Source organism: Pelobates fuscus, chromosome 2 (genome assembly GCF_036172605.1).
Source record: "Pelobates fuscus isolate aPelFus1 chromosome 2, aPelFus1.pri, whole genome shotgun sequence".
Taxonomy (NCBI): Eukaryota; Metazoa; Chordata; class Amphibia; order Anura; family Pelobatidae; genus Pelobates; species Pelobates fuscus.
Window position 1 is genome coordinate 378236496 of NC_086318.1, and position 25707 is coordinate 378262202.

At 40.9% G+C, this 25707-nt stretch overlaps 1 protein-coding gene across 1 annotated transcript in view; it reads right to left on the minus strand.

Annotated features, from left to right (window-relative positions):
• Nucleotides 1–25707, minus strand: part of PUS10 (pseudouridine synthase 10) — an 89055-nt gene that overhangs the window by 22353 nt on the left and 40995 nt on the right. Inside the window, exons 6-9 of the mRNA XM_063441407.1 lie at nucleotides 22763–22874; nucleotides 15258–15319; nucleotides 14070–14115; nucleotides 678–742 (exon numbers count right to left, since the gene is read on the minus strand). Coding sequence (XP_063297477.1) covers nucleotides 678–742; nucleotides 14070–14115; nucleotides 15258–15319; nucleotides 22763–22874 — 285 coding nt within the window. The remainder of the gene's footprint in view (nucleotides 1–677; nucleotides 743–14069; nucleotides 14116–15257; nucleotides 15320–22762; nucleotides 22875–25707) is intronic.

Genomic DNA, 25707 nt, shown 5'->3' on the forward strand with positions numbered 1-25707 from the left:
TGATTCAATGGTCTATCTTCTAAACTCTTCTGTGTCAAGTCACAAGCTGTTTCCCTCAATTAGGGTAATTTACTAAACTAGGAATGGTCAGGTATTGAAATGGGAACTGCAATTTTAAGCATAAATTAGACGAAGTTGGGTTTATTCGCAACACACCGAATGGCAGAAAAACTTCTATATACTTTGTGTACATGACAAAAAAATTAAAATCCCTTGATGACTCTAATGTAAATATCCCATTCGGCAGTCCATCATAGCAAATATTTTCATATTCACAGTAAAGACTGGTTGATCACTCAGGAAAATTTAGTTTACAATTACAAAGAATAGCCATTAGTACAGCAATGGCATCATGGAAAGTTTAAAGACACATTCAACGCAATACCTGCCACTATTCCTAGAAAATTCATTTATAATCTTTTGCTTAAACCAACTACAAAACTTTTGTTTGTGTCAGCCTACAATGATCGATAAAGTACAAGTTTTTCCAATCGCCCAGGAAAACAAATTCCTTGAACTTTGAACAGCTTTCTTAACCCTTCTGACATAACCATCTGTGATCAAGAGGAAATAAAGGTGTACATCAGCAGATTATTAACTATTTGCAGACATTTCCTCTTTAAATCAGTTCTGTTAATGCATGCACGGTACTCGGAAGCAGATTAAAAGACACTCACGCATGGAAATCATCTTCTTTTATCTTGTCTAATGCCTTCACAACTGCCATTCGGGTAAAAACAGACTGCAGACACAAATAAAACCATTAGCATTATTAGAAATAAGTAGGAGGAGGTGTTCGGGTCACATCGACATCCACTAGAGGATGTGGCTATACCAGTAGGCCAAAAGCAGATAGCTTCCATAAAACTATGCTTGCAATGCACATTTTCTATGGTAAGTGGTTTGAATTGTGTTAGTCAGTTCTAATATATATGCAAAACACATACCACATTTAAGAAAAAGTATAAAATTCTAATAAAAAGGTAATGTATGGTATAATAGCAAGAGGGCGTGTGCCAAATATACAGAGAAGAATACGTTGATATTTCCATCATTATCACTTATGCACTGGGGGACACAAGCATCAGTTTCCATATTTAAAATAAGACATTTTAAACATCCTGGAAAGTTAGAACAAGAGTGAGGTCTAATAAAAAAAAACAACAAAAAAAAACACATAAAAAACATTGTAGATGAACAAACAAGAATGTATGATGTGACAACTTCCAATTGTTGGACATGCAATACATGTACATACTTTCAGAATTCACCTTTAGTTAGTTACAATTCTGCTTTACCTGTCTTATTGTATGCTATAACAGATTGCCCCACACTGCTCAAACATAATATTTTACTAATATACAATAGAACCCTCCTTGAGAATTCTTGATAACCAGAAAACACAGTACAATAAAGGAACACTATAGTCCCCTAAATTACTTTAGCTAAGTAAAGCAGTTTTAGTGTATAGATCATGGGTTGTCAACCTGGTCCCTATCGCCCACTAGTGGGCGTTTCAGTATTCCAGGTGGGCGGCAAGGATTTCGGCAGCTTAATCCTCTTTTTGAGAGGATTTCTCCTTTTTAGAGTGGGCGGGCGCGAGCTGCTTGGGGGCACAAGATTTCAGTGAATGGCGGGAGGGAAGTGCTCCCTCCTGCCAGGCCACCTTCTGGACCCCCTGGCGTGGCAGAGTTCTAATTCGAGGCGGCGAGGGAGCTCTAACCTCTCTACTCTGCTCCCTCGCACGATGTTTGCTGATGCCGTGGGAGCCGTAATATGACGTCATATTCCGGCTCCTGTCATCAGTAGACAGCCCGCGAGGGAGCAGAGCAGAGCAGAGAGGTTAGAGCTCCCTCGCCGCCTCGGATTAGAACTCTGCAGCCCACTGAAGTGAAGCCCCACTGGACCCCAGGGACAGATCCACACCAGCTCTCCAGGTAGGGAGGCTGGGTGGACATTTAATACTAATCATTTGTGTGTCTGTAAGTGTATGTGTGAGTGTTTGTGTCTGTAAGTATATATGTATGTGTGAGTGTGTGTATGTTTATCTGTGTGTGTGTCTGTACGTGTATGTGTGTGTGTTTGTGAGTGTGTCTGTAAGTGTATGTGTGTTTGTCTGTGAGTGTGTGTGTGTGTGCGTGTCTGTAAGTGTATATGTGAGTGTATGTTGTCTGTGTGTATGTGTTTCTCTGGGAGTGTGTGTGTCTGTAAGTGTATATTTGAGTGTGTGTATGTTTGTCTGTGTGTATGTGTTTCTCTGTGAGTGTGTGTGTCTGTAAGTGTATGTGTGAGTGTGTTTGTCTGTGAGAGTGTGTGTCTGTAAGTGTTTGTCTGTGAGTGTATGTGTCTGTAAGTGTATGTGTTTGTGAGTAGAGTACTTGTAGAATAGAAGAAATAAGGAGCAGAGTATTTGTAGAATAGGAGAAAGAAAGAGCAGAGTACGTGTAAAAAGGAGAACGAAGGAGCAGAGTACGTGTAGAATAGGAGAAAGAAGGAGCAGAGTACTTGTTAAAAATGAGAAAGAAGGAAAAGGAAAAGGAGAGAATTGTTGTTGGCTAATAATAGTAAGTGGGCTATCTAGCTCAGCCTTCATATTGGGCATTGCTATAAGGAAGGTTAAAAAATAGAAAAAAGGGGACTTCCGGCCGGCGGACCGAGGCGAACGGACGCACTACTCAGGAGCTCCGTGCTAAAAATCGGGGAAATCGCGCCCAATCAAAGCCGAACTTACCCCCGTTAAACGCTGACTACACGCGGGCACCCCACAAGCCATATGGGACGCAAACATAAGAAGAAGGCGGCAGAGGTATCAGCCCCGGGGCTCACAATAGGGGAAATGTGGAGGCGAGCATGCGGCCCGAGTGAAGCCAATATGGTGGCGCTCCATGGAGGCTGCACGGACTTCTCGGACGAATATTCCGAGGTGAACTGCAAGGCCTGACAGGCCGCATTACTGTGCTAGAGGCCTCCTCAAGAACACCGGCGCACCATCGCCACACTGCAAAGTGAAATGCGGGAGTTGAACCGCAAAAATACGCTGCTTGAACGGTGCTTGGATGCCCAGGAGGACGCGAGAAGACGACACAATATTAAGGTCAGAGGGCTCCCTGAAGATCTGCCGGAGACAGAAGTCCCGCACACGATCAAACGCCTTCTAACCAGCATACTGCCCCCATGTAATACTATACCTATCGTGCCCACAGATATCTTCAGGATCCCAAAACCAGCCAAAGCCCCTGACTCAGCCACAAGCGACACTATACTCACCTTTAAAACCGGAGCGGACAGAGCGACGGTCCTCACCGCCCTCCGGGGAAAAAACCCCTTACAATTTGAGAATGCAAAGCTGACCTTTTACGGCGACCTGTCAAGGGGTACCCTGGCGTGGCGTAGATCACTCCGACCCCTCACCGCCACACTCCAGCAACACAATATTCCGTATCGTTGGCGGACCCCCAACTCACTCCATGTGCAGCGCGGTGAGACAACCCACATATCCACGACCCACAAGACGCAGCAGAACTACTACAGACCTTGGGCCTAACATGGGACTCAATCCTCCAGGCGGGCCTCAGAGCCCCCACCACGCCGACTCACAGCTGGAACCCGGCAGGCAGTGCACCATTCGTACCCCGAAACCTCACACCAGTCACATACGCCACGGTCACCACCTAAACAGAACTGGGACGCCTTCACCTCCACTCCGACGTCGCCATCACCTGACTATACCGGACCACGACACCCACCTTTGCCGAGCGACCTATAACCTCTGGGACTTCACTAACCATCGACCGATTTATTGCTCCACTCTCTGCTGGGCTCCAATACGGCTAACAAGAGACAATAACGCAATTCAGTCAACCAGCCAAAGTCTCCTACCCAGGGGTTGGATCTCCATGGGTGGTTATAGCAACCCACTTTTCCTACTATGCCTCAACTAACGAGCTATTATGGAATCTTGTACGATTCTGAAGCAGACTACAACCCTGTCGGCCCCAAACACCGGGACACTGTACAATGTATATAGTTCCTACTGTTTGCACTGTTGTTACTCACTCCTAACTACTGTGCTCCCACTTACTGTCTAGACTGCTGGTGACCGATGGCACATTGATGGCACACTGAGCACCCAGTTATTGTACAAAGCGTAAACAGCCTCACGCACCCAACAGTCACTCACCGGAATGAATGACTGGCATTACACAGCATGACGCTATTATAGTCTGACGCTTACTAAACTCACCAGCCCCCATACCTCTTACCACCCACTCGTCCCACTAACCGTAGCCAAACTGTACACTCAGACACCCCACACTAGCCAGGAACTCCAACACACACAGATCTACTTGCGTCCTTCCTAGCTCACTATATGTACACATGGAGTGAACCAGACAGTACTCCCGATACACGAATTGCACTGGCTCCTGCGCACTAACCTACTCCTGGCTTTACAGAGGTCCTAGTGGGCTACCTTCAAACCTTTAACTGCTCGGTGTTAAGCTAATCTATAATCCAATAACATCTAAAAACCTGCTCTCCTCACGTTTTATACTAAAAATCTCAACGCTATAGCCTGCCTGCTCCCCTGAACCGAGCAGGATTGCCATACCATCTGTAATGACCAACATGTAGGCCCTCTAACCACCTAACCCGCTTACATATAATGTCAACCTCCACGACATGACACCCTACTCTTTACGGACATAACAGTTCCTCACTTCTCCTACATGTTTAATGCCTGGGTGATACACTATTGATTGACAACCGAAATGACTACCACTAACCTAGCGCACCTAACCTGTTTATAACTAACACAACCTGGCATTCTGTTATGCTCCTTGCGTTCCTTACCTAACCTAGCATGTCTCCTTTTATAAACCTGTTATTATACATTCTTAAAAGACTTGGGAGACGGGTACAGCGGACTGGGGCTGGAAGGGAACAGCTCAGCGGGTCATCTGTGGTCTCTCTCTATGGGACCTACTACATAATAAGTCAGGCATAGGCTGAGCACGGTTCCACTACCACATAGCTCACTAAGTGCTGACAGCCCTTGTATAGCCTATTTACAAGCCCAGGGGAACCTCTTAATATACAATGTGTCAGTCACCTAAACACTTATTGTTTGTCATATTCATAACCTTGACACGATGTAGCAATCTCTTTTCACTAGTTTCTCACCTATATCTACCTTTCTTTATTTTGATAAGCCTGGCTTTGTTTACTCTTGATTTCATTTCTAAAGAAAAAGTGCAGCACTTCTTAAATTGTTCAATACCAAGCTACAAACTTAAGTGTAGATAACGTAGCCAAATCGCTAACTAATCTAGCATGTTTATTGCAAACTAGCGAGGTCTCATAACCAGTCTCTATCCAGGGGCTGATCAAAAATGTTACGGTTTAAACTGCTAAAATTCACAAGGAAAATCTTGGTACTACTTATTGTCTTATATAAATGGAAACTATGCTGTTTTTTTTTTGTTTGTTTTTATTCTTTATTTTTGTTGTGCGGGGGGTTACAGACATATCAACTTACGCCACAACAGCGTATCACGGTTTGTACATAGAATAAACACTGGCGTGATGATTCGCACATTTTTGTATATTTGGAAGTTCAACTAAACAGTTATTTCAACAGAGTGAGAAGCATAAAGAGGATAGTTTGTTGTAATATCGTCAAGAATAAAGACAACATGTCAGTTTTCCGATAATGCAGAAGATAAGCTATTCGGGTGAACATACTGACTTTTTGTGAATTTAAAGGGTCACAGGCTTAGTTAAGTTGTGTCTGTCGTATGTAAGTTAAAACCAGGGGCGTATTAGCCGTGAGGCAAACAAGGCATTTGCCTTGGGCGGCATTTTCCAGGGGGCGGCAAAAAACGCCGCCCCCAAATGCCCAAGGCAAATGTCTTGTTAGCCTTGCGGCTAACAGACATGCTGGGCTGGTTGCTGGGCGGCCGGCGAGGGAGCTCTTCCCCTGAGCTCTCTGCTCAGCTCCCTCGCGCGCCGCCCGCAGAGTGAGACTGGGAGCCGGAATATGACGTCATATTCCGGCTCCGCCTCCCAGCCTCACTCTGCGGGCGGCGCGCGAGGGAGCTGAGCAGAGAGCTCAGGGGAAGAGCTCCCTCGCCGGCCGCCCAGCCTGCCCGCCAGTGCCGTCCTGCAGCCACTGGACCACCAGGGAATGGGAGAACCCCCCCACCCCCAGCATTCCCAAAGGTAGGGGGGGGGGGGAGCAAATAAAAAAAAAATGTGTTAATGTGAGTGTGTGTGTGTGTGTCTCTGACTGTGTGTGTCTGATAGTGTGTGTGTCTGTTAGTGTGTGTGTCTGTTAGTGTGTGTCTGTGTGTGTCTGACTGTGTGTGTCTGACTGTGTGTCCGACAGTGTGTGTCTGACTGTGTGTCCGACAGTGTGTGTCTGTTAGTGTGTGTGTCTGTTAGTGTGTGTGTCTGTTAGTGTGTGTCCGACTGTGTGTGTTTGTTAGTGTGTGTGTCTCACTGTGTGTGTCTGTTAGTGTGTGTGTCCCCGACTGTGTGTGTTTGTTAGTGTGTGTGTCAGACTGTGTGTGTTTGTTAGTGTGTGTGTCTCACTGTGTGTGTCTGTTAGTGTGTGTGTGTCCGACTGTGTGTGTTTGTTAGTGTGTGTGTCTGACTGTGTGTGTTTGTTAGTGTGTGTGTGTCCGACTGTGTGTGTTTGTTAGTGTGTGTGTCTGACTGTGTGTGTTTGTTAGTGTGTGTGGGTTTGTTAGTGTGTGTGTCTCACTGTGTGTGTCTGTTAGTGTGTGTGTCCGACTGTGTGTGTTTGTTAGTGTGTGTCCGACTGTGTGTGTTTGTTAGTGTGTGTGTGTCCGACTGTGTGTGTCTGACTGTGTGTGTGTGTGTCCGACTGTGTGTGTCTGACTGTGTGTGTCTGTTAGCTAGTGTATGCGTATCTGTCAGTGAATGTGTGTGTATTTAGAAAGGGGGGAAGGGTTGGGTGGGGGTGGCGCGCGCGTGCGCGGGGGGGGGCGGGTGTCTGAGTTTTGTCCTGCCTAGGGCAGCACAAAACCAAGATACACCACTGGTTAAAACAAAGAAAAATAACACAGACGAGGTATAACAAGTAGGTTCAGTGAATAATTATAAAGATTACTCAAACAGTGCTTTTCATGGGCAGAGTCTAGCAAACTAATCATGCTAAATGTTAAACAACAGATTATTTTTAGTAAGTGTAGTCAAGTTAGGTAACATGCATGCACAGTGTAAGTCTAGTAGAGAAACGTGTCTATAATTGAACTTAATGACAGAAGCTAGGTTTAACTGTATTTCAAGCAGGAATATTCTAAGCCAGCCAAACAGTATAAGTCTAGGGTATATGTTAGAACTAATGGCAAAGCTAGCGTGGAAACACCTAGCAGGATACATTTTCTGAGTTGCCCTGGCAGGCGTTCTAGATGCAATTACGCATGTAAGCTGCCTGTGCACAGTTTAGCTGATAATAAAGGGAAGAGACAGTGAGAAGATGAGGCACATTGAATTACATAAAAAAATCCTGGCATGTAACGTAACATATGATAACTGGGCTAGAACAGATTTCTTTAGCAAGTGTTAGGTAGGGTAAAGTGAGATTAGGATCTGTTGGGTTCTCTCAGTACAACGGGAAGCCGCTCAGATATGCAAGCTGAATTATCCTGTCGCTTCCAGGGCTGTGTAGCTTGAGTTCTGTTTAGCCCACACCATCTCGGCAGAGGATAAGTGAGAGCCCCAAAGTCCCCAATAAGGCCCCAAACCTTGTAGCTTGGTCTGTAGCACCCTCTGTTTTCATCCTGTCCGGGGGTGGTACGCTCGTTTGGTGGGAAGGTGGTGTCTGTGCTGAGGAGCAATTGCCTCTTCGGTGCTTACTCCCCGGCTGGCTGTGGGTATGTTTTGTTGCTGGTGTTGTCGCTGTCGGTCCCGGGTGTTCTGCTGAGGCTTTGGGGTTGTCCAGTGTTTTCTTTTCCACTTTTGTGGGTGCGTGTGTGTGTACCTGGATTGGCGCGTTCCGGCTCCCGCCCGTACACTTGCAGATGTTTACTTGGGCGGAAGTTTGGAATGCCCGCAGTGGGGTAGCATAGTGGCGTCTGCGGGTCGCCGGGCGGATCCACGAGGCTATCGCCTGGGCCGCTGAGAGGCTGTGGAAACCTCTGCTGCGCAGCAGCTTGTAGAAGGCTGAGCAGAGCCGGTTTGTGATGAGCGGCCATCTTGGACACACTTCTGACCGATTCGCGCTTCTTCCAGGTATGTACGCCTGCTCTCTTGTTGCCGCTGTTTGCCCGCTTGTCTTGCGGGGACCGGGATGACCCCCACCGGTCCAGAGGGGGGGGGGGGGTTAGATTGGTTGTGGTAGCTGGGGATTCTGGCGTCGGAGAGAGCGGCCGCCTCTCTCCGGCTTCAGCTCCCGCAGGCCTCAGATTTCTCCTCGGTCTATGTGCCCCAACAGGCTTCCAAAGGGTGTCCCCCGATTCCGCCGTGCACCCCCGATGTGGGTGGTACACCTTGGGGTGTTGTTGGGCTGTATAGCCGATGATATTTCCTTTTATTTCGCTCGCCCGCCAGGAGCTCTTTCCCCGCACGTCTGGTCGCCTTGGCAGTCAGGCTCCGCGCCAACTATGCTGTTTTTTGAACCTAAACAACGTAAACCTATTCTGTCAACTTTCTTAACCAAAAAATTTGCAAGTTCTACTGTTTACCCTTATGTTTTTCCCTGTGTATACTACGCTAGAGGAATGCCTTTGGGGTACCTCTTAAGCATTTGTTACCATCGTACGCACTACAAAAATAAAGAATTTAAAAAAATTAAAAATAGAAAAAAGGGGGAAAAAGGTGGGGAGGGAGAGGAGGGGAGTTGATGCACAGATGAGAAATCATATCATGAGCAAACAGAGAAATCGTCTGAATATCACCGAAAGAAGAGACCTTCGTTTGTTCCTTACGAAAATCGAACCAGATATCAAATATTTAGTCTCGCAGCATCAACCTCAAGGATCTCATTAATCACTAGTAAAGGTAATTTCAATTTACTTTGTTTTCTCATTAGACTTCATAAAGTTAAAAACATTCTAAACATGCATAAAGTAGAAATAAAAAGATAAATGTACGTGAAAACTGGTGGGCGGTAAGGAAATTTTCCCATCAAGAAAGATGCATTAGTGGGCGGTAGGTAGAAAAAGGTTGACTACCACTGGTATAGATTATTCCCCTGCAATTTCACTGCTCAATTCACTGTCATTTAGGAGTTAAATCACTTTGTTTCTGTTTATGCAGCCCTAGCCACACCTCCCCTGGCTATGATTGACAGAGCCTGCATGGAAAAAAAAAACTGGTTTCATTTTCAAACAGATGTTATTTACCTTAAATAATTGTATCTCAATCTCTAAATTGAACTTTAATCACATACAGGAGGCTCTTGCAGGGTCTAGCAAGCTATTAACATAGCAGGGGATAAGAAAATCTTAATTAAACAGAACTTGCAATAAAGAAAGCATAAATAGGGCTCTCTTTACAGGAAGTGTTTATGGAAGGCTGTGCACGTCACATGCAGGGAGGTGTGACTAGGGTTCATAAACAAATGGATTTAACTCCTAAATGGCTGAGGATTGAGCAGTGAGGCTGCAGGGGCATGTTCTATACACCAAAACTGCTTCATTAAGCTAAAGTTGTTCAGGTGACTATAGTGTCCCTTTAACATCTACATACAAATGTAGTTTTTGATACGGTCCACAAGTTTTCATGTAACTGTTCCATTGTAGTCTACCATATTGTTTGTATCTAGTAGAGCAGTGTTGGTGGGTGTTGAGAGCTATAGACGATATTGTTCCCCCTTTCTTCATCCCAGTCCTGTTTTCTAATATTTCAGGGCTTACTTTCACCATTTAAGTTCCAGCTTCGCATTTGTTTCCGTTCTTTTCCTTTATGCATCTGATCAGTTTCTTCTATCGTCTGTCTACATCAGCTCTTCTTGACCTCTGATCATCAATACACGCTTTCTGTATAAGCTCCCCTGTTCTGTTTTAGCACACCCATCTTTCATTTTATTTTCCATTTCCATACATCCTCATCCTTCTTCCATCTAGAACACTCATAAACCCCCTTTTCTCCAAGATCTACACCAGTTCTTTTTAAGTACTCACTTATCCCACACTTGCAGTATATATTTTTAGAACATCGATATCAACCCCCTTTTCACACAAATGCCCTCTTCTTCTTCCTGGCCATATTAGTTCTTTTTTCCAAATATGTTCCCTTCATCCAACGCTCTCCATGTTAGTAGAATTTTTACTAACACTAATACTTCATAAATCTACGGACAGGCAACAGGTATCCTACCAGTTTTCGGGTAACTACATCACCATGATGTTTTCCAGCTACAGTCAACATATAGAAAATAATGTGCCACGTCAGATCTTGAGAGAGCTACTTGCTGATTACCACTACCTTATAGAGTCACTAACGTGAATTAAGTTGCACTAAGATAAACTTATATGCAAACATATACACAAAAACATTACATTGCTGCAAATCTCTAGGCTGAGCTGCTACTGCAGGGAGCTCTCAACAAACCAGGAGACAACTCGGCTCACTGTCTATAGAACTGCAGAGCGAATATGTAAAAAGCACATCATTCTTGTTAGGTTAGTAACCTGCTGCACATGGGGTGCCTTTGCATGTGACACTAGGCTGCCAGAACCAAATGGGCCTTCTGTGCTTCACTACTCTAAAGCACAGAGAGCTTGTGGTCTGTATGTATTCTATGTACCCGTACACTTTATTCTAATACTTCTCAATGATTCTCAGCATTGCTGTTGATTACTATAGCAACAATCTGACTCTACTGAACTCCACTCCACTGATTATTATGAATTCGACTCCAGGGCGCATTTTTCATATTAATTATTTCTAAAACGTATCTTTTATATATATATATCTTATTTGTATTTGTTATGAGTAATATTTAAATAAATCATGGAATCCCTGCAACAGCAATATGTTGGGCAGGGGGTGGAACACAGGAGTCTATGGGACCTTTGGTTTGTGTCAAACCAGGGGACTGCGTATGGGTCATGCTGGCACCATTACCACTTTTATTTAATCATGGCAAATTGATTATATACTTGTGTGGCTGACTGGCTATACTGTATAAGTGAATGAGTGCATGCATTTGACCGTGTGACTAATACAGCTTTGCAGAGAACATTGAGTCAGTGTATGGCCATCAGTTTTCACATAAACCACCACTCTTCTCGTAACTAGGAGCCCTTGTTTATTCAGTGGCTGTTAGGTATTTTCCCACAACCATGGGGGGAGAGCACACTAGATTTAGGCAGGCCAGATATCAGGACACATAGCACACTATCATATTTGGGAGATGATGCAAATATCAGGAAATGTAGCAGTCGGGAACATGTTCAAACAGCAAGTAAGGTCCCAATCTATGTGGATTAAAGACAGAAAGAAGCACTCATGCACAGGTGAGCCAAGGAACCCTGACAATTGGATGCAGATCTTGTCAGTGTCACTATATGGATGTAGTTCTTCCCTTTCCACATTACCCTCCCTACTTTTACACTTTTTATATGCACCATCCCTTTTCAAAATAAAGAGTACAATAGGAAAAAACAGTCCTAAAATGTTTTTTCTTTTTAAATGTAGTAACTAGTAATGATTACTAGCCAGAACACTGCAGATTTTGGGGAAACAAATTCAAGTTCCCAACATCCTAAACCAGCCTAAAGATGCAGATTTCTTATAAATATATGTGACTGCATATGTAATTTGCATATAGCAGTGTAGAAATTGTGTATGTGAGCTTGTGCATAATTTATGTAGAATAATGGTTGGTGGGTTGATAAATTTGACTGTGTTGGTGGTAAATAAAGGTTGTTCGGTGCAGGCAGCTATATGACCGGGTGGCTTAGTATGTAATTAGGTGGTATGAGGTATGTAGGTGTGGATGATGTAAGATGTGACAAGTTACAGGGTGGGTAAATGTAAATATATGTCATTTGGTCGGTGTGGGGGAGGGTAGCAGTAGGAGTGTATGTGACAAGCTACATGACTGGAAAATGTAACTAAATGGGGGTTTGGACTTGGGTTTTTGTGAGGGACAGGGTGGGTTCATGTTGCAGACATGCATGCTGTTAACAAACAAGTTGGGCAGTCCACTGTAAACAGAATCCACATGAGTTGCAGAGAAAGTAAATCTGCCTTCTAAGATAAGGCGCCCGGGTACATTGCACTCTGTGCAACCCAGTTAGTTCATGCCTGAACATGAAGTGCAAATGTCTTTTGTGTATTATATTCACATTAAGTAAAACCATGTATTATTTTTGCTTTTTTTCTGACTTGTTATTGCAGTAACCATACACAGTACCTTCCTTTCTTAAAACATGGGAACGGACAGTAGTGTGACTGTGTCTGACTAGCTGTGCAATAATGGTGTTACTAAAATAAGCTGCAATATCATAAAAAAAAATTTAAAAAAATCAACTCATTGTGATTTATGAGCAGCGGTGTCAAATGACACACATATCACAAGACATAATGGGAAGCTAAACTTATGATATACAGCAGAACATCCTCAAAAAACATAGAAAGTAGATATCCCAATAACAAGAACACCCATCTCCCCCATCTATTCAGAGGTATTAATGTATCATATAGTCATTTCCTCAGTCCAGTACTCACGAGTTACTGCTGGGAGTGTCCTTCCATTCACCATGGAAACACAATGCAAATAAAAAAGTCTGTTACAAATGAACATCAAAAGCTCTGTGTCTGTATTAATATAAAACAACAAAATCGGCAGCTCTATGAAAATCCGCTTCCACGAGCCAATGATTGAAACATATTATCAAAATATTTTCTCAAGACTGTCAAACTCAATGAAAATCTGACCTTAAGTAACACAGATACTACCTGCCTTGTGAAAGGTGCCATTTCTTTGATTGCTTTGATAGCCCTAAGGAGTGAATACTTGTTAAGTTGTTTTATATTATTAAGGTCCTCACACTTTGGATGTTCATCCGGATCACGCCCAGTGGTCATGATTTGTTTATTGATTACATATTTTGTCTGTTTGTTGGTGAATGTAAGTTGGTTTGTTGCCCATTTCATATTTGTATGCACTGTGACTACTTTTTGCTCGTGATAAATGTCCCTTTATTAATTCCTGCTTTTGCCTGGTTAACCCCTTAAGGACACATGACGTGTCTGACACGTCATGATTCCCTTTTATTCCAGAAGTTTGGTCCTTAAGGGGTTAAAGAATCACATAACAGAACAGAGATATATTGCAATACTTGAGTTTCATATTGCTAAATTGTGTTTTGTGGGTTTTTAATCCAATTTGGTTGGGTTCACCCAACATGCCCTCTTTATAAATGGTGTCACTGTGGCAGCTTTAAAACTAAAATAGATGCGGGTGGTGTTAAGAGGGATTTTTTTAAATCATCCTTTTTGGTCTAGAGCTGACAAATAGTGATTTTTAACCCATTCACCCCCCTGTCACATGCCCACCTGGGAGAGTGGGTGTTTTTACAATCTCTAACAGACCTCAGCTCCTCTACCATAATGTCATTATCAGGAGAGGGCTGAAATAAAATGAATGTAACTCCCACTAACCATAAGCAAAGCAGGACATTAGTATTGCAGCACTACCTTGAGATTAGGTGACTCCATATACTATATGGTATCACCCACACTGTGCATTATATACAATAATGCATAGATGACAACCACCTGCACAGTAGCGGGTTTGAAAACACAATCTTCCTGTTTTTTTTGTTGTCTCATATTTATCATATAGTCTTAAACGTTGCTGGGCCATAATAAGCACTTCACACCAGAATTCTTTCACAGTAATTCATTATTTAGAAAAAAAATAACAACCCTTTGGACTTCGATCACTGAAGGTTCTGAACATATGCTGTTAAAGCTAAATAATCTTCATTTACTTTAATTATATTTACTGAATATCAATCAAAATGAAGATTAAAAAATTCAATACAATTAGAATATATAAATAAATCAGCAGGGGGCTATTTTTAACTTACCTGCTTATTTTTAGTAGCTTTAAAACAGTCTTTGCACACCTTGGCTCTATATAAAAAAAATATATATATAAAAAAGAGAACGTATTTAAAATGAAACCTATTCCAAAGAGATATAATATGGGTAGTGAGATGTAGTGGTTATGTTGCCCTTTAGATGCCCCCTTTTTTACATACATGAAATGAAACCGGTAAAATCTTATTTTCCAGCTGCTAGTTCCAATTTTAGTTTTCATCTTCATTTTTCATATTTGTCAGAAAGTGGGATCTAATGTTATGCGCTTTTCCAAGTTTATGCAAATATATATGAATTTTGTCCAAAATACAGTACATTTTGATATACATAAATATATCACCAGTTTTTAGGGTTTGAGACAGATTGGACCCATTAAGGACCAATGATATTTAATGTGGTCATTACATCATTTAGCATCAACAGATCTGCTACCTTTTGTTTGCCAGTTACAGCACACACTAGATGGTGGTTTGAACATTATAGGGTCAGGAATACATGTTTGTGTTCCTGACCCTATAGTGTTCCTTTAAGGAACAGGTAGCAGATCTGTTTCTGTAGATATAACGTACACTTATACTACCAAATGAGCATGTTAAATTGTTGTGAAGGAGTGCTAAATGTAAAACGGCACATACCAGCAATTATGCGTGCCGATTTTATACCATTAGTCTACATATTATAAATATATTTTACTGAATAAAGTAACATGAGCATATAGTATCACGTTACTAGACCACTCGACATTAACATTAAAACTCACATTAAAGCCATACTAGACAGCATGATATTACTACACATTACGCATCCATACAGTACATCAATTCTGAGTGGAAGCATATTTGAGTCATGGTTTATGATTCATAAAAAAAAAATAAAAGAATGACAACATAGTTTACAACCAGAAGTGCAAGGTGTGAAGAATATAAAATGTACATGTTTATTTTGTTTCTAACATTTGGCACAAAACTCATCTGTGAACAAATATTAGGTGAACAATATGCTGTATCATGTTTACTAAATTATTGGAAGGCACTTTTTTTTTTGATTGCTCGTTTTTTTTTTATGACAATCAGACTTTTCACAATATTTAATAAAAAATGGCTAAAGCATGCTAAAATGTAACAGACAGTAAAAGATACAGAAGTGAAATATTCACATCACTTAATATTACTTACAGGAAGTGGCAGTCTCCATCTGTTTCTGGGTGAGCAAACACCACAGCTACTTCGAACAAACTCTTAGAAGAAAGAAAAACACAAAAAAAATGTAAGAGATGTAAAGCATGATAACCGACAACAAACACTATTTTTATTATGTTCTAAATAACATCATACATTTACAGGGTTATTCACTAAATTGAGGATTCAAGGTGAATTCAAAGTCAGTTTCACAGTGTATGCTTTCAGCTTGGCTACTCTGGCCTTAAATTTGAAATTTAAATTCTTACTGTAGTGAAAACACGACTTCTATAACAATATACGGTATAGGTGGAAATGGACAAGGGTTAGATTCGTAACTAGGCATCAGGTTTCCCCCACTTTGCCCTATGTACCCCTAAAAATGCACATCTTGACTCTGCAGGAGGAATCTCTGGCCAGAACCACTGCTGATCTCACATGGGTTTATGTGGTTAGACACAAATTTTCAGCATTATTTACTAAAGTGAAATACAGCTTTGTAAGCCTTTAGGGTAAACAGAGTCCGAGTTTGTTAAGTATACACTGAAGAACTGGTGGTGGTAAAGGAGGTCTTATCAATACAATGTATCCAATTCCCTCTGCAAAGACAGACACAATTCTCTTAGATTTGCATATAAGTAAATATATGTAATCAAGAACTAGACTAAAGCAAAGTTTAAAAAGTTTTTAATGTGAAGGGCAAAATTAAAACGGTTTCTCTAAGAACTTTGGCAATTCCCGATATAGATTGGTATATAAATATGCCCCAAATCCGCCACTGCAGTTATCTTGAAAAAGCCAGGTAAAAGCGGGCAAAACGCGTTGAGCAGCATATAGCTTGTAATCTCCAGGCACTCTGAAGCAGTTTCAGTGGTACAAGACTCCACGTTTCTCTAAAGCATGAGTGATTAATCCCGGCTCTTGTGCACGGAGCAGTCTGCATCACTACCGACGACGGAGTGGTAACTTGATCCTGTACTGTATTCATTGCCTTTACTGTGGTCCTTGGAAACGAGCACCACATTTATTTTATGGAAGAGTTCTTCTATGGGAGAAGGAGAGTTTAACTAAATGTACAGTGCTACACTATGGTTTTGTTTCCCTGTATTTTCTAAGGTGGCTACACTGTATATATTCACTGAATACAGAGGAAACTTTGTTGCACTGGACATTGGATTTGGAACCATAACCCTGCCATTAGATTGAGAAATATGGATATTCTTTATTGGTACTACGGAACTCTCAAATAGAACGCTTTGAACTTTGGATATATCGTTTTGTGGTACCCTTGTTATTTGTGACCGGATGGGTATATCTACTAAGTGATGAGACTATTGTTTGAATTACCATTTTAAGAAGTTTAATGTGTTCTGACTTTCATAAAACTCAAGCTGACTCTTAGTAATCATTATTGTTTTAATTTTTTTTTTTTAATATTATCTTTTTATCTTCCCCCACTCACAAGATGACAAGCTCATGGGCCTGTAATTTCCCAGCTGACACTGCGATCTAATTTAAATCTGGGCATTTAAATATGTACTATGTGCCACCCAAGCTGCTCGATATCAGAAAAGAAAAAAATGCTGGTAAAAGAGTGATAATTATCTGAGCTATTAATACTTGTGTGCACTTACTTATTTACATGTATTTTCTCTTTTTTTTTTTTTTATTACTGACCGACACTTGACATTACTTTGCATAAATACTATTTGAAAGACAATACTATACAATTAAATAAAAATAGCTGACGAAGTCACCAGTTTTATTGATCAGTAAAATGATCTCACCTCAGTCTCATCAACCTAATATATTAATAATTGAATTCATTGTAAAGGCTGGGAGGAATTTTTTTTTTTTTATATATATATATATAAAATAACACTGTTACAGGCTGTAGTTTAAGAAAAGAAAATATTTAACATCAAATGTGATAAAAAAAAAAATGACTAATAGCCTGTTAGACACTGTACTTGTTTTGTTTGCTTCCCACTATTGTAATCAATAGGTGATAAGGTCATCTTACACGTTCAAAAAAAAAAGTATAACACTTCCCACCAATCGGACACACAGTGTGAAGTTGTATGCACAAATCATACAGTCCCTGCCCAGTATGATTGCAAGTGGTGGTTTTAAAAAAATAGGCAGCTGAGCTGGGCTCTGACAAAAGGTTACTCTTAGGAAGTACATAGAAACAGAGTGTTAAAGGGGAAATCCTTCTTCAGAAGAGGTGCAATCAAGGGACTTGTCCATGTATAACTGTGGGGGATGTGATATCTTAGTTGTTAGGGACGAGTTGGCGGTCATACAGGTCTTTAATGCTTGTGTTTTCATAACTTTTTTTTTTTTTTTTAATTCTTTATTTTTGTTGTGCAGGTTGGTACATAACATTGTCAAACGCCACAACAGCATATTAAAGACATTCACAAAAACTTGGCTGTGGCTAGTATGTGTGCACAATTTTATAAAAATATAAACAAGCTCAATTACAGGCTCAACTTTGTCGGATGTGTTTTCATAACTAAAGCATTTTCCTTTGTCTAGATCTTCTGATTTATGCTACTTATCTAAACCAGTCCCTCCTAGACAGAGGGCATTTAAGAAACGTTTGGAAAAATGGAGTTGAAAAGTCAAATAAATCACAAAAGTAAACCTGTGGACCATCTCAAACAAAATGTACATTTAAAGTTAACCTGTAATGATATATGAAGTATTGAACGTGTGTCTACAGCTCACAAAACTGTGAGAGTGGAACACACAGAGGTCAGGATGGTGGTTCCAGATCCACCAGTAAAGGGCTTGTACCCAAATGTAAAGTATTAGAAAGTAAAGAATAATAGAGTCTCAATAAAATGAGACTCAGGACTGATTTTAAGCACAATATATAGGAAATACTTTATACATATGATGACTAAACAGTCAGCACTGTGCCCTCATGGAGAAAATTGTCCATTGATATATAATCTATTATATTGTATGTATTCCAGAGAGTGCCACAAAATGGTAAAAAAAAGAATAATTTAATTATGATAATGCTAAAAAGAAGCAGGCACTATAAATGGACTGTCAAAAAGAAAAAAAAGAGTATATAATAATAGAATATATCAGAGGAATGGACAAAGTCTCTGTAGAGGGGGAGACAAGAGCCTTAAAGTTATAATGTAGTGGCTAGCCTAAAAAAAACAATGAGGTAGAGTAAGTAGCCAAAATGCAGATATTTAGAGGATAGCAGAAGGGATATATATACACACACACACACACACACACACACACACACACACACTATGAATCAACCCTATTGCTTCTGGATGAAGCAACCAATAGTATATCACATACTCCCCCTATGATCCAGTGTAAACACTACCTTTTCTGTGAATGCATTATATTTGCAACAATTAATTTTTTTTTTTTTAAATATGCATTTTTTGGACAATGTTTTCCTTTAAGAATAGCCACAGATAAGTAATTGTACACGGTTTACTGACTCTCACTGTAAAGTTGAAGGAAAGAAATGTTAAAATATTATATAGAATAAAAAAAAAAATGTAAAAGATAAAATACATGAACCAAATATTTTATGGGTGATGGTCTACAGCAATGACAAAAAGGTATAGCACCTCCCGAATGATATACACATTTTGGTTCTTTCACGTTAAAATAAACAAAACAGAAATGACTTCCTTTTTTACTTATATTTTTACTTATATTTAATATTGTCTGTAAGCTATAGTGAAATATTAACAAATAAAAAACAAAAACGGTAGCCAGAGCTTAAGAATCGGAGAGGTGTCATGAGATGAATGTAAAACTGTAAAGTACTGGGAAAAGAATACAGGAAAAGGGGCAGAACAGCGGGCAACATTAAGGACAGAGTGTAACTGAAGGTTGTGGCCATCGGGAGAATTACAGTTGTGCCCAAAAGTTTGCATACCCTTGGAGATTTGGGAATATATGTACCATATGTACCATTTTTAAAGAAAACATGAGTGAGGAGGCAAAACACACTTATTTTATTTCTTATGGGATTTATATTCAACTGTAAGTTATAACAGAATGACACAAACATAAAACAAAACATGGCAACAAAGAAAAAAAAATTAAATGACCCCTGTCTGCATATCCTTAGTTCTTAATACTGTGTATTGCCCCTTTTAGCATCAAGGGGCCCCTAATTCTTGCAGTTGGTATAGCTGCCCATTCGTCATGGCAAAATGCCTCCAGGTCATGCAAAGTCTTTGATCGTCTTGCATGAACCATACGTTTGAGATCTCTGCAGAGTGTCACGATGATATTAAGGTCAGGAGACTTTGATGGCCACTCCAGAACCTTCACCTTTTTCTGCTGTAACTACTGGAGGGTCAACTTGCCCTTGAGCTTAGGGTCATTGTCATGCTGGAAAGTCAAAGAGTGTCCCAAGCGCAGCCTTCGTGTAGAAGAAAGCAAATCGTCTGCCAGTATTTTCTGATAACATGTTGCATTCATCTTGCCTTTAATTTTCACAAAATTTCGCGTGCCTTTAGAGCTCAAATCCCCCCAAAACATCAGTGAGCCACCACCATGTTTCACAGTGGGGATGGCATTCTTTTCACTGTAGACCTTGTTGACCCATCTCCCAATATAGCACTTATGCTTGTGACCATAAAGCTCTATTTTGGTCTTGTCACACCAAATTACAGTGTGCCGGAAGCTATGACGCGTGTCAAGGTGTTGTCAGGCAAATTGTACAGTGCTACGGAATCTGTTGGCGCTATATAAATAATAAAATAATACAAATAATAATAATATAGTAACTGGACTTTTTTGTGGCATTGGTGCAGTAAAAACAGCTTCTCTCTGACAACTCAAGCATGCAGCTCGTTTTTGTTCAAGTATCGTCGAACTGTGCTTCTTGAAAAAACCACACTGTCTATTTCCAGAGCAGCCTGTATTTTTCCTGAGGTTACTTGTGGGCTTTTCTTTGTATCACAAATGATTCTTCTGGCAGTTGTGGCCAAAATATTTCTTGGTCTCCATGACCTTGGCTTGGTATCAAGAGATCACCAAATTTTCCACTTCTTAATAAGTGATTGAACAGTATTGACTGGCATTTTCAAGGCTTTGGATATCTTTTTATATCCCTTTCCATCTTTATAAAGTTCCATTACCTTGTTACGCAGGTCTTATGACAGTTCTTTACTGCTCCCCATGGCTCAGTATCTAGCCTGCTCAGTGCATCCAGAGCTAACAAACTCACTGACAATTTATGCACAGACACTAATTGCAATTTAAAAAGCCACAGATGTAGGAAATTAACCTTTAATTGCCATTTTTACCTGTGTGTCACCTTGTGTATCTGTAACAAGGCCAAACTTCCATCAGGGCCATTGGTGAACTGGTGATCAGGGCCATTTGGGCGATATCTGTCATCATTATGATTTAAAAAGGAGCCAAACAACTATGTGTTAATAAATCAGCTTCATATGATCACTATCCTTCAAAAAAGAAAATAGTTTTGCATGATCAATCATATATTCAATGAATAGGGTGGCACAAACCACAGTTAAAGGACCACTATAGGCACCCAGACCACTTCAGCTTAATTAAGTGGTCTGGGTGCCAGGTCCCTCTCGGATTAACCCTTTCTGCTGCAAACATAGCAGTTTCAGAGAAACTGCTATGTTTACAAATGGGTTAATCCAGCCTCTAGTGGCTGTCTTATTGACAGCCACTAGAGGCACTTCCGTGCTTCTCACTGTGATTTTCACAGTGAGAAGACGCCAGCGTCCATAGGCATTCAGCCGATGACGGGAAAGGAGGAGGAGAGTCCCCAGCCCGGCGCTGGAAAAAAGGTAAGGGATTAACCCCTTCCTCCCCCTAGAGCCCGGCGGGAGTGGAACCCTGAGGGTGAGGGGGACCCAAGGACCCTATAGAGCCAGGAAAACGAGTGTTTTCCTGGCACTATAGTGGTCCTTTAATTTGTCAAGTGCAGCAACCAACAGAAACATCCTGGTAATGGGATTCAGATACAATAATAGAAAAAAAGAAAAAAGTGCTGGTGCACAGTAATTAGCAAACCACGCTTTGTGGATATCTTAATAAAGAAATGGATAAAAACCTTATAACATATTGTATGCAATTCACATTAAGCACTCGTGTCGAAAAACCAAGTGCAATCTAGGTGTATTAAGACCATCAATTAGTGCAATTGGGATATATGTTAGAAACAAAGTGATATGTGCATATACTTGCAAAGTGGCAAATTCTGGTATCTGAGAGGGAGACAAAAAAGAAATAACTCCTAGTGCAACACAATATAAAATATATATAATAAAATAATATGGCTCTTTAAGTATCTCACTCACAAGATAGGAGTGGTAAAGCGCCACTCATAGCTATAACGCTCGGGGAGGATCAGCCCCTAGTGTACGTGGGATCCGTGGGATACACTTGCGACCAGGATGTCAGGTAAGTATATTCTTTGTTAAAGCAACGTAATAAAAACATATGCAGGTATGTGGAAACCACTAACCGCTCACTAGCCCTTGGGAACGAATAAAGTCCAATTATGGCATGCTAAACAGTCTCTCTCATCCCTGTCCGCGGCTGGTTATGCCGTTATGCCAATAATGTGCTGGAGATAAATTAGATATGTTGTTGTTTTATCCCCACATAAGCAAGTTTGTGGAGTGGGGGGCGGATGGCGTGTCTCTTTGTTTGCTCTGTTCTATATAGTTGAGACTTTATTTAAATCTGTACTGATTTTCAATGGCATGCTCGCAATCCTATTGATGATGTATAATGTACGTTGCCAAGAGATGCCTTAATAAAAAGACAATTAAATGACTAGGGCACAAAACAAGCAAACAAACAAAATAATACACCTGCACTGAACAAGAAGGCGGGGAGACCAGGTTAAGTAGAGAAAAGTTCCCAAAATCGAACTTCTTATTGTAACTTAGAATAGTAGAAAATTGGAAGTGAGAACTGCAAAGGAACGGTTCTAGTTACAACCCTAAAATGGCTGCCACAGAAGAAGCCATCAACTGCATTTGACGTCTCAATGTCTTTCCACATTCTGCGAACCCCACTTCATGTGCATTTTCTTACCAATAGGAACATGCTAAAAATGCTATGGGGACCTATTTTTAGGTTCCAACCCAGCGGATACCAATTAGTCTCTTGGACTACATGGAGGACCAATTGTGCACTACTTAAAATATCATGTGTTGGGTTCAATGTTTTGCTCCATTCTACTGCTGCTTCAAAATATTTTGCTGTGCAACGAGCAGACGGAAGACACAAGTAACTGGTGACACTACACCGGAAAATTAAAAACATGGGGAGGGCTGAAGAAGCTTAGCCAATTTATTCATTTATAAAATGTTTTGCCGGGAAGGATTTACCAGGAGAGATTTCTCTAGTTTTCGGACACATTTAACAAATAAATGCTGATTTAATTTACTAATCACCCACGTACAAATACATTTTACAAGACAGACATACAAACAATATTGTGACGGTCATACCTTACTCACAGCTTGAACCCCGAGTTCTTTGGCAATCAGAGGATGGATAATCCATTTGTATGCCTCCTTCAGCTGGACAATGTCTGCCTTGTCAAAGGAACAACCCTGCTTTCTTGTTTTCAAACAAATAGAAATACAATTATTTAAAACAAAAGCAAACGTAACATTTTAATGTACTGTTGGTCTGCTGTGCCCTGACTATATTGGGGTAGAAAGAAATCAAGATTATGGGATACCATACCTGTGGTCCCAGTGGCTACTAATGTAGTTGCAAGTTAAATTGGGTGAGGAAAACACTAATTTATTTATTGCAGGAAGATATTGGTGTGTGTCAGTAAACATATTTAAAGAGGCATGTTGTAAGATGTGAAAAATAAAATGAAATGTTGAAATCCAGACCACGTTCCTGCAGCTAGGCTCCTCCATCTGAGCTCCCTGTCAATTATTGTTGTAACTTTGTACTTTTTATCTGGGAGTCAGTATGAAGAAAGCACACAGAGAAGAGGAATAACAAAATGTTTCTATCTCTCCTCTTCATTTGCAATGCTTGCCCTGGCTTTGCTTTGTCTGAACTGAATTTTGATGTAATTTGCTAAAACTTTAATTTAAAATAAATTATAGACCATTTTATTCAATTGTGTAAGTTCTATAGCAGTGAATATATATATATATATATTGCAAAAAGAGAAAAAAACAAACCGCACTCCAATCATGTAAAGATCCGGGAGCCAATGTAAGGATTGATACACGCAAAAAAAAAAAAAAAATAATCAGCCTGGCAGCAGCATTCATTAGAGCAGGGGTGGGGAACCTCCGGTCCTCAAGCCCGGTACTCCTGTGTAGCGTGGCCGAGCCTTGGACTGGGGTAGAGGAGCTTCTGTAACCTCTACCCCGGTCTGACAGGAAGTGGAGCGCTTAACTGCTTCCTGTCAGTCCTGGGTGAGATTCCTGAAGCTAAATAACTGGCACTTGTGTGATGGGAGCTAGTTGCCCAGAGCATGCAATGAGTGTAATGTGCGTCCCCTCACTCCCTCCTTGCAGCCCTCGCCACTTCCCTCCTATCTAACAATCCCAAACTTTTAAATGCTTAAAATTCCTTCCCTCCCAGCATTATGAGAAATCTTTGATTGGATGCGCATTGGCTGCTGTTACATTCAGAGGGGTACGTTTAAGCCGCAACAAGAGCTTTGCCTAGCGCTGGATTCTACGTCAGTAAAACTTAGGTTAAAATTATTTTTATAGAAATTGGGATGGGATACATAAACAATAATGCCCAATATTGCATTATTGATTTTTAAATACAAATATTTTTAAGGGTTGGAGTAACCCTTTAAGCTAAAAATGTTTTGATGCATGTACTGTCCATTTCAATCAACATATCAGTCTATTAATCAAACCATACCAGACTGCAGCTCCTTTTGCTGTCAGTCTTCTAACTAGAATAGCAATAGAGTTCTGAAAGTAGATCACATGGTTTACCTCATCGTAAAATGCTGTTTCAATTCTGGTTAGACTTAACACAGGTTCAGGTTTGACTGTGGGGAAGGATATACATACTGTTGAAGATGATACCCCCTTTTCCATTACTTCACAGAAACTAAACGTCTAGAGACCACTCAATTGACGACAATAAGACTTATTCTCTAAAGTGATGATTGCTGGGAATTCAAAGTGGATTTCACATTTAAGGCCAAAATCGAAAACAGAATTGATTGGGAGAATTTTGTTAATTTGGCTATTTTGAAATGGCCTTTCTCACTTTAGTAACTAACCCCGGATTCAAATCTGGCAGCATATACAGGGTTTAAATAAATGTTCTCAAAAAGAGGAGGCCCAACTGCAGAGCAAACTTGCACTTTTCAGCAACTGAAAACAGCACCACCCAATCTCTGAACTGTGATGTTGTTCATAAAAAAACAAAAACAAAAGCCTATTACTTTACATGCTCAGCGACATTAGAGAAATTAATGTGGCTTTCAAGGACTTGGTTATATTAAACTTACAAGTGGCTAGTGGGACAGATACGATTGATAAAAAAGAAACAAAACAACAAGAATAAAAAAAAGGAGTTGCTATGTGTAATATGACTTCCGAAATAAAAAAACAATCCTACCCACCATATTCCTTTTTTCGTGCCCACTTCAAGGTTAAAAGGGACACTTTAAAGAACAAAACCTTGACAGCTTACACTATTGAGTCTTGAGTCGTGAACACCCCACGCTACTCACCGCAGCTCAGCATTGAAATCACAAGCGGACCTCAAAATGATGGCTTCCGCGACTGGCGGCTCAGCAGCATTCTATGCTTGACCTCATCTTTGTTAGATTTCTAGCTCGCATAACGGCTCAACAGCAGCACTCGAGGCTCACTTGCCGAGAGAGCTACACAGCAGCCTACGGTGAGACAAAAGCAAAGCCAGAAGTGTTGGCTCGGCCCTTCAACTAAACGCATCATTTCATCTTTGAGACCCCCGACGTCGGCCGGGTCGTCATGGCCCCTCTACTAAATGGCAGAGGTCTAGAGTATTGAGATCCTCACCTGATTTGGGACCCACTGCCCACGCAATTCAGCTTGTGGGAGTTTAGCAATGGGCCCAAGAATTTGGGACGCGACACTCCTCAGCCCTTCAAGATGTCAGCTCCTACCATATCGAGTTGCAACGTTGTGCAAGACTACCGGCACCATTAAGATGCAAACATCCTCACACCCAGGATCTCATGCCGAGTGTACTTTAACTCCCCCCACAGTCTGGGTATCGGGTGAGGACACTGGGACTTATGGCGGTCCAAAGGTGGTCAGGGGTGACATCGCTATTACGGCCCTCACCCCAACTTGGTTCCTAAGGGATGGACTCCTGCTTATTTTCTTCTTTTTTATCATTTTTCATTTCTACTATTCTACATTTTCCTTTATGTTTGCATAATCAGTACTACTCAAATCTAACC